General features: G+C 19.7%; 1 protein-coding gene across 1 annotated transcript; it reads right to left on the bottom strand.

Annotated features, from left to right (window-relative positions):
- Window positions 1-6,524: 6,524 nt before the first annotated feature.
- BBK36DRAFT_1131269 (hypothetical protein) lies at window positions 6,525-6,680 on the bottom strand (the record flags this gene model as incomplete). Its single annotated transcript, XM_024891949.1, has 1 exon — window positions 6,525-6,680. A coding segment is annotated over one exon (156 nt), but the record flags the coding sequence as incomplete, so codon positions are not given.
- Between the last annotated feature and the right edge of the window lie 4,584 nt (window positions 6,681-11,264).

Raw genomic sequence — 11,264 nt, 5'->3', positions numbered from 1 at the left:
TTTTATATAATATATATACTTTAATTAATATATTTTTTTTATAAATTAATAACCCTTTTATAAATTAATATACCCCTTAACTTAGTAAAGCTTAATTAAGGAATATAGTTATTTTTAAGACCCCCTTAGTAGTCTTATCTTTTTTTATTATTTAGCTATCTTAGGCTATATATATCTCCTCTTTTAAGTTAAGAAGCTAGGTAATAAAGACTAGATTAAGGCTAAGTTCTAAAATAAAGAGTACTTTCCTTAATATAAGTATAATTAATAGGTTTTTATTTATATATTTTTAAATAACTATCTTAATGCCTTTTATAATAATTCTAAAGTCCTTAATACTATTAAGCATTTTAGTATATAGTTAAAAGGACCTTAAAGTAAATTATTCTTATTATAAAGTTATATATTATTTATAATTAAAGTCTAGAATTTAAATAGCACTTAAGCTATAATAAGAATAAGGCATTTTTAAAAGGTTATAAAGTAATTATCTTTTATTATAATTATCCTTATTATCTTTATTATAAGTAAAGCAGGACTATTATTCTTTTACTTTATAGTTATATTTAGGTTTATTAAATAACCCTACTAGCCTTTATAATTATCTTAATAATGCTTTTTCTTTAAATATAAATCCTAGCATTCTTTTTTTATATAATATATTTTACTATAGTATATATACTTAAGCACCTTTATTATTATAAAGTCCTTATTATTTATTAAAGCAGCTTGCTTTTATATTAATAAGGCTTATATTATTATACTGCTTTTTTATTTAACTTCTTTAGCCTTAGCGCTTTAAATAATATTATTTAGTATTAGCAGTATTTTAATACTATAATTTAACTAAAAGTTAATATACTAAATTAAGTATTATTTATTAAGTTTATTAATAAACTTTAGAATTAAATAGCTATTTAAAAGCTTATATTAGCTTTTAGCTTAAAGGAACTTCTCTTAAATAGTCTTAATCCTTTAAGTAAATTCTTAAATAAACTTAAAAGGACTTAAGATATACTCTTTTTATTCTTTATATATAGTTTATAATACTCTTAGTCTTAACTTTAAAAATTCTTCTTTAACTTACTAAAAGACTTTTTAAACTATTTTTTTATTACTTATTATCTTACTTAATAAAATTAATAATATTATTTTTAAAATATTAATATATTATTATTACTTACTTTTTTAAGTGTTAATTTATATATTTAGTATCTTTTTTTTAGTATTATAAATAGTAAGTAAGTTATCTCCTTTAATAAGATTAATAATAAGTTTAAGCTAATATTTTTATATTAAATAGTCCTCTCTCTTTTTAAGTAATAGTAAAGAGTATAAGCTTAAGGCATTAATAATAATAGGTTTAATTTTAAGATATGCTATAGCTACTTTCTTAGCTATAATGCTTTTTTTAAGATTATTATATTATTATAATATATTTTATATTAATTACTAGGTTATAAATAGTATATAGACTATATAATTATATATATTTATATTACTAGGAGGAGATAGTATTATAGCTATTTTATTATTAAGGTTTTTATTTATTAACCTAAAGGTTAATTACCTTACTATATTTAAGCTATTAATATTTTTATTATTTTACTTATCTTTTTATAATCCCTAGTTATCCTAGCTACTTAAAGAAGGCCTAAGGCCTAAGGCTCTTAGTTTAAAGATTAAGTTATTTAATAATAGTAATTTTAATTATCTTAGTTAATAGTTAGCTTTTAACTTATTTAAGTAAATTAATTAGTAATTATTTATTATTATAAAGTTATATAGTAATATTTAGCTAAAATATAATAAAGATTATAAATTAGTAAGATTATTATTAATTAATTTTAAGAAGGTATTAATACTTAGTAATAATTAATAAAAGCTAGGCTTATAACTTATTAAAATATATATTAATTAGCTTACTTATCTCTCCTTATTTAAATAAGAATATAGCTTTTACTTATGCTTTATAGTTAGTTAACCCTTAAGACCTATATATACTAGTACTTCCTATATATAATGCCCTTATTTTTAATAAAGTAAAAGTGTTAAAAATAAAGGCATTAATATAAGAAGTATTTATATAAGAGTAATAAAGGGTTAATCTAACTATAAGTATAAATAAAAGCTAAAAGCCACTATTTAAAAAGTAAGGAGATAAGCTAATTACTATATATTTTAACACTTATATAAAGTATTAATAGCTAATCTTAGCTATATTAAGATTTAATACTATAAAAAAGCTTAAAGGCTAAAAATGCTAAGTAAAAGTAGCTAATAATAGCTATAAAGTCTAGACTATATCTTTTAATAATATAGCTAAATTTATCTTTTATAATATTTAGAATTAATTTTATAAAAAAGGATTTATATTAAAAATATTATTAGCCTATACTCTTTAATAAAATAAGATAATTAAGTATATTAATAAGACCTTAATAAACTTAGTATAAGTAACCTACTTAAAAGTTAAATTACTTAAGACTTTATAGCTGCTATATATTAAAAATAAGGGCACTAATATAAAAAGTACTAGTATAAGAGGTTATAGAGATTAGCTATTTATAAAGCTTAAGTAAGAGCAGTAGTCTTACTTAAATATATTAAGATAAGTAAAGAGAATATAAGCTATTTAATATATATTTTAATAGATTATAAGCCTAGCTTTTACTAAATTATTAAGATATAATGTTAAAAATAGAGGCACTAATATAGGAAGTATTTATATAGTAGAGGATAAGGGTTAACCTAACTAAAAATATAAGTAAAGCTATATACTGCTATATAAGATATAAACTAATAATAAGCTAATTTAATATATATTTTAATAGGTTATAAGCCTAGCTTTTACTAAATTACTAAAAAATAATAAGTATTAATACTTTTAAGCTATATATACTAGGGGGGTCTTTAAAATAACTGCGTTTCCTGTCCTAGCTTTACTAGGATAAGGGGGATGTTAATTTATAAAAGGTCTGTTAATTTATAAAAAAAAAATACCTTATTTATAATACTAACTTTATATAATTAAATATATTTATATTTTCTTATATACTTCTTTTATCTTTAGAATTATCCTGCTAAAAATATAATAAAAAAGTAAGGCCTTATATAACTATAATATTAATATATTATTATAATCTGCAATAATAATAGCTATATATAAGCTTTATCTTCTTTTTACTATAACTCTATTAAATCTTAATTAAATTTATTAATTTTTATAAAAATAGACTTTTTAAAGCCTTACTATCCTGCTTAAAATTACTAAATTAATCTAAATATAGATTTACCTTATTTTATATACTATAATATTAAGACCTTTAAGAAAAGCACTATTATAGCAGCTAAGCTATATTAAGAAGGTTATTATTTAACTATAACTATTATAGCTAGGGCTTTTTAAGTCTTTTACTTTAAACTTTATAGTTAACTATAAAGAGCCTATTTACAGTCTCTTAATAGTAATAACTATATATTACTATAACCTAAAGAAGAATATAAGATCTTTATCTAGTCCTATTACTATATAACCTAAAGGCATTATATCTAGCTCTAAGCTCTATAATACTAGTAAGGCTATATTTAAAAGATCTTATAATAACTTAATATAACTAACTATGCCCTAGTGCTAATATTAATAATTAAAAAGTAATTATAAAAAGTAAAGAGATATATTAGCTAATAAAATAAATAAAAAGAATACTAGTTAGCTATTAAGTTACTAATATACTTAATATTAAGGATATACTTTAATTTAGCTTATGCTATTTTAATAGTTAGTAAGTACTTTAAGAATTTATAAAAAATTCTAGAAAAATAATTTAAAAGAAATAATTAAATTTTTAGCTTTTTTTATATAGTTAAATTATAAATATTCTATTTTATTTCTATTTTTTAGCTTATATATAGCTTTAAAAACTGTTTTATTCTTAAAATAGCATTCTTTAGCTAAGTATTACTTCTTAAAGCATACACTTTTTAAAATATTAATATTTAAATAAAAAGCTATATAGCTATATAAAAAGTTACTTAATTTATTTACTATATAGTATATAAAATATAGATTTAAAATAGTCTAAGTTTCTACTTATTTATAAATTACTAAATAAGTATAAAAAATATATAAAAAATATTACTAAGTTTTTTAGCCTAGGTTTAAGCTAGTTATATTTTTTTATATTTTTCTTAATCTTTTTAATATAGATATAGCAGTTTAAAAACATAGTACCTAAAGGAAAATTTTAAGGTACTTCTACTACTTAGGGGGTCTTAAAAACAACTGCATTCCTTATAATAGCCCTACTATTATAAAGGGGATGTTAAGTAGTAAAAGGTCTATTAATTTATAAAAAAAAGATATATATATTAAAGTGTTATATACTATATAACTAAAGGTATTATAAAAACCCTTAAATCTATAATTAAGAGTATAAAAATATTATTAAGCTACTCCTTAAAGCAAGGTAATTTTAAATTTAAGTAAAATAGCATTTTTAAGTACAGGAATAAAAGTTTATTAAATTAATACCTTAATTTATATAGTGTATATATTAAGACTAAAGTATTTAGTAAATTAATAAACCTTTTACTAATTAACATACCCTCTGTCTTAATAAAGCTAGGATAAGAAACGCAGTTATTTTTAAGACCCCCCTAGTAGTGCCTAGATAGTAATCTATTAGTGCCTAGATAGTAATACTCTAGATTAATATCTAGCTATATATTTAATATTTATTAAAAAGTGTGTCTCTTATCTTACTTATTTATATTTACTAAACTAGGCATATAGCTTTTACTTATGCCTTTAACTAGATTAACCCCCTGCTATTAATATACTAGTACTTCCTATATTAATGCCTTTTATTTTAACACTCTTACTTAATAATATAAGACTATAAGAAAACTCCTATTAACCTTATGCTTTTTAAGGAGGTAATAGATTTATATTTACTCTTACTAACTTTATACTATTAATATTATTAAAGGTTAATCTTCTTAAATATCCCTTTAAACCTTTTTACTAGCTATCTTTATATTAGTAAGTTTCCTTAAACCTAAGGCTTTATAAAACTTTATAAAGCAGTCTTTTTTTAATAGCTTAGTTAATTTATTAGCTACTATTTTATTTATAAGTATATACTTAAGTTTAATTTCTCCTTTCTTAACCTTTTTATAAATAAAATAATACTAGGTTTTAATATACTTTAATCTTTTATAATTTATTAGATTTTTTATAAGTATAATTACTCCTTAATTATTATAATAAATAATTATAGCACTAGAAGAGTCTTTAAATAACATCTCCCCTTAAAAATTAGTTTATAATTTTATAAAAAGACTTTATAGCTAAATAGCTTTTTTTATTATATTTATTTATACTATATATTTAGCTTTATAGCTTAATAATATAATAATAGCTTATCTCCTAAATAACTAGCTAATCTTACTGCTTTTAATATTAAAGATATACCTTAAGGTTAACTAGTAAGTATTTAGGTTATTAGCCTAGTTTAAGTTATTATAGCTATATAATAGTTATAAGTTTTTATAAAAGACTAGGCAGAGGTTTATAATTCCTTAAATATATTTAAAGATCTATTTTACTACTTATTTATAAAAATTATTAAGATTTCTAATATAATAGCTAATAATAAAAACTATATATACTAGATCTAGTTATATACTTAATATTTATTAAAATATAAGCCTTAATAGACTCCTAGGTTTAAACCTTTTTATTTTTAATAGGTTATAAGCCTAGATGGCCTAGCAGCTAAGACTATTAGCTAAGGCATAAAGACGCCTTAGCTAAGAGGTTATAAGTTTAAATTATCTTTAATGCCACTACCTTATATAAATTTTATAACCTAAAAGTATAAAAGAGCTTAAAGTCCCTGCTATACTATATAAAAGAGCTTAAGATTATAAAGCCTATTAAGCTAGCAGGAGTGTTAAAATATAAGCCTTAATAAACTCCTAGGTTTAAACCTTTTTATTTTTAATAATATTAAGTATATTAAAGACCTAATTATTAACTAATACTCTTTTTTATCCTTTATTTAATATAAGAAGTTAGCCTTAGCCTTTTATAGTTATTTCTTAACTATTAGTATTAGCATTAAGATATAATTAGTTATATTATATTAGTAAAGAACCTTCTAAATATAGCCTTATTAATTAAAGATAATTATTTAAGCTTTTTTATTTTAATAAATTTATATACTAAAATAATAATAATATAGTCTTAGGTTAATTATAAAAAAGCATTAGTATAAGGTATTTTTAAGTTTTAAAATCTTAAACTTATTTTTATTAACTAATAGCAGGTTATTAATATAAATAACTATAAAAATACTATTTTTAATATAAAGACTGCTATTTACTAATACTGCTTAAAAGTTAAAAATAATAAGGAAATTAGTAAAGGTTTTATATTAAACCCTTAATACTTACTTTAGTTTATATAGCGCCTTTTTTAACTTATAAACTTATCTTAAGTTATTTTAAAAGCCTATAAGTTACTTAATATATATATCTTTATTTACCTTATTATATAAGAATGCTATTTTAATATCTATCTGCTTAATCTTTAAGTCTAGGGCAGCTATTATTATAAATAAAGCCTTATAAGTTATTAGCTTTATAACTAATATAAATATTTTAATATAGTTAACTCTAGTAATTTACTTAAAATCTTAAATAACCTAGCATGCTTTATATTTAATTACTTAATTATCTAGTCCTCTCTTTAGCTTATAAACCTATTTACTATATAAGATATTTATACTAAGGTTAAAGGTTAATAAGACTTTAGGTATTATAATTATTTAAGGCTTTATTAGAAATAAAGGCATTAATATAAGAAGTATTTATATAGTAGAGGACAGGGGTTAACCTAACTAGAAAGTATAAGTAAAGCTATATGCTGCTATATAGGATATAGACTAATAATAAGCTAATTAATATATATTTTAATAAGTTATAAGCCTAGCTTTTATTAAATTATTAAAAAATAATAAGTACTAATACTTTTAAGCTATATATAGCTAATCTTACTAAATCTACTGCCTTTTAAAAGGAAATTACTATATAATAAGAAAAATATTAAAAATAGCTAGATAATATAATTTAAGTAGGCTAATTTTATATTAACTAGGAATAGCATTATTAAAAGACCTAATTACTAGTCTAGGTCCCTTCTAGTAGTAAAGAGACCTTTAAGAGCCTTAAAAAGATAGAAATTAATCTAAATTAAACAGCAGTCTATATATAGTTAAATAACATATTCTTATAAATAAAGAACCTAATAAAGATATAATTTCTAATATTTATTTACCTCTTAATAATAATATCTTTAGCTATAAAGTTTAAACACTATTAAGATTCTTTAATTAATAGCTAATATATAATATATTATAATAATAAAGCTAGCTAAGTGTTATAGTTTATAAATAGGCAGAACCTATTAGCTTAGAAATTAAGCTAATAGCAGTAAATACCTTAAGTCTTTAATTACTGCCTATATTAAAAAAAAAAGAGGATTTTTTAATTTAAGATTATTAGCTAAGACTTATTATTAATCTTATAAAGGCTAAAGACCTGCTTATTATATATAATATTAAGGATTAGGTGCTTTATAACTAGTTAAACTTATAAAAGAGTAAGTAATAATAATATATAAAAATCCTTAAAACTACCTTATCTATCTCCTTAAGTAAGATAATAAGTAAAGAAAGAACTATTAAAAGAGTTTTTTAATATATTAAAGAAGAATTTTAAAAGTCTAGCTTAAGTATACTATAAATAGTATATAAAGAATAAAAAGACTATACTTTTACTTTAGCAGCCTTTATTTATAACTTTATTTAAAAGATTAAGATAATATAAGAAAAGTTCTTTTAAGCTAAGAGTAAGCATAAGCTGCTAAATAGTTATTTAATCTTTAAGTTTATTAATAAACTAGATAAATAGTACTTTATATAGTATATTAACTTCTAGTTAAGCTATAATATTAACTCCTTCTTAATACTAAATAGTATTATTTATAATATAAAAGCAGAAGAAGTTTAATAAAAAAGCAGTATAATAAATATATAGGTGCTAATATTATAAAAAAAAAGCGCGCTAATAAATAATAATAATTTAACCTTTATAAAAGTACTAAAATATAGCTATTATAGTAAGACCTAGTATATAAAAAAGGGGTATTAAAATCTTTACTTAAAAAAGAAAAAGAGATAAAAAGATTAATAAAGTTACTAAAGTTATTAACTAGCTGCTTTAAATATAAATTAAGAGAATAAAGATATTACCTTATTACTAGCCTTTTTAAAAATAAAGACTAAGACTAATAGCTATTATATAATCTTTTAAAATATTAGCACTAGACTGCAGTCTTTAAGCTATTTAAGTGCTTAATTCTAGCTATAAATAATATATTACCTTTTAGTAAGATAAATTTACCTTTAGATTACTATAACTATACTTTAGTATACTAAGTAATATTAATAACTTAAAATTTAAAGTTAAAGGTATAAGTATAATAGTTAAATACTATATAAATAAAAATACCTTTATTATAGTCTTATTCTTTAACATTTTATATACCCCTGCCCTTAGCTTAAACCTAATCTTAATTACTTAGCTACTTAACCTAAAAGGGGAGATATTAATAGCCTAAGACTATTAAATAATTAAAAAAGATAATATTAAGATTTTAGCTAGATATTTTAATAAGTTTTTTATATTATAAATAAAAAGTCTACTTACTTAAGCACTTATCTTATATATAATGCTATTAGTAAAAATAAAAACATTACTTACTTATGCCTTTATCTTTTATATAGTTAATTTATAAGCATAACTTTAGTATAAATAAATAAAACACCTTAATAATAATAACCTTAACTAGCTAAAGGAAATAGTTAATAAATTAAACACTATGCAGAAATTCTATTTATATAAAGTATATCTATATAAATAAATATAAAAAAAAGCTATATAAAGAATAGCTATAACTAGCTAAATATATAAAAGATATAATCTATATTAATATATATAGCCCTTTTTATATAAATAGCTATAATAAAAAGAGATATTAAATCATACTTATAAATAGCTATAATTACTTTAGCAGTAGTAAGGCTATTAAAAATAAATAAAGTGCTTAAAGGTTTATTTAATTCTTTATATAATTCCTAGAAAATTAAGAACCTTAAAGATAATACTGCAGAATTATTTACCTAAATAAGGCTAAGGAATTTAATAATAATAAGTTTAATAAATAGGTAATTTAATATAGCACTACTTTTAAGATATTACTAATAGAATAATATTAGTTAAATAGTATAGCTAAGAATTTTAATATTATTATATATAATAAGCTACTTCTTATACTAATTAAAGGGAATATTTTAAAAAAAATATTAGCTAGAAATACTAAAAACTATTAACTATCTTTATAATAAAAGCCTTTATAAAGCCTTAAATAAGATGCTATTTAAATATATCTTTAATTAATAACTTAATATATTAAATATTAAGATAGTAAGTATAATAGCCTAGCACCTTATCCTTTAAGCATAATAAAAGAAACTTAATAAGAAAGGGATTAAGTATATCTTACTAAGGTTTATTAATAACACTATATACTAGCTATTAACCTTTAAGAGGAGAATAGTTAGCTCTTTAAATATATACTTTAAATCTAAAATAGCCTTACCTTTAGTTATAATCTATAATATATAGTTTATAAGAACTTAAACTAATAACTAAAGAGTAAAAGAGAAGTAATACTAAAAGAATAGCTTAGTTTAATTAATAATTAAAGTTATACTGCTTAAACCTTTAATATCTTATAATAAATAAGTAAGGTTTAGTAATTAAATGCTAGGATATTCTAAGTTATAATATCCTTTATAAAATAAGGTCTCCCTCTTTAATAAAGAATACTATATATAAGTCTCCCTCCTTAATATTCTTACTCTAGTAGTATTAAGTAAAATATAAGTTAATAATATTAAGCTAAAAATATTTAAGGAGGCTAAATAAAGCTTCTTTTATAATAAATAGTAAAAAGGGATAGTAAATAAAATTTATATACTAAAGGAAAATAAGACTTAAGAACTTATTAATCTTAACTTTAAGATAAATATTCTGCATAATAAATAAGTATATAAGCTAAAGCAAGGACTAAATAACTAAGTAGTAAGATATAAGGCAAGATAGGTTATTAAAGGCTTTAAGCAGATTACTAGAATTAATTACTTAAAGATATTTATATTAATAGTTAAGCTAATAACCTATAAGGCCTTATTTACTATTATAGCTGCCTTTAATCTAGAAATTAAATAAATAGATATTAAAACTGCATTTTTATATAAAAAAGTAAATAAGGATATTTATATAAAATAGCTAATTAGTTTTAATAATAAGACTAGGAAAGTATATAAGCTAAAAAAGGCCTTTTATAATTTAAAATAAGCTCTTAAAGTCTAGTATAAAACGCTTATTAAGTTCCTCCTTATACTTAGGTCTTATACTATTATATTTAATAATAGCCTATATACTAAAGATAAAGTGTTTATTACTATTTATATTAATAATCTACTATTAGTTAAAAAAGATAAAGTAAAAATTAAAAAGTTAAAAAAGGCTTTATATAACTGCTTTTTAATAATAAACCTAAGGCTATGCTATTACTATCTTAATATTTAAATTTATTAAAATTAGCTAGTAAAGATAATTATCCTTAACTAGTAAGGCTATATCTAGAAGATTTTATAATAACTTAATATAACTAACTATACCCTAGCGCTAATATTAATAATTAAAAAGTAACTGCAGAAAGTAAAGGGATATATTAGCTAATAAAATAAATAAAAAGAATACTAGTTAGCTATTAAGTTATTAATATACTTAATATTAAGGATATGCTTTAATCTAGCTTATATTATCTTAATAGTTAATAAGTACTTTAATAACCTTATTAATATATATAAGCAGGCAGTTAAGTATATTTTATATTATATTTAAGAAAGTAAGAACTTATATCTAGTATTTTAAAAAAGTCTTTAACCTTTATAAGGCTATAGTAACTTTAACTAGGCTAATAACCTAAATACTTATAAATTAATATTTAGCTATATATTTAATATTAAAAGCAGTAAGATTAGCTAGTTATTAAGATATTAAGTAATAATAGCTTTATTAAGTTATAAAGTAGAATATATAGCATAAACTAATATTATAAAGGAAGC

The sequence above is a fragment of the Trichoderma citrinoviride genome (assembly GCF_003025115.1).
Source record: "Trichoderma citrinoviride strain TUCIM 6016 unplaced genomic scaffold BBK36scaffold_41, whole genome shotgun sequence".
NCBI classification, from domain to species: domain Eukaryota; kingdom Fungi; phylum Ascomycota; class Sordariomycetes; order Hypocreales; family Hypocreaceae; genus Trichoderma; species Trichoderma citrinoviride.
The sequence above is the reverse complement of the archived record's forward strand: the minus strand, read 5'-3'. Positions and strand labels throughout refer to the sequence as shown.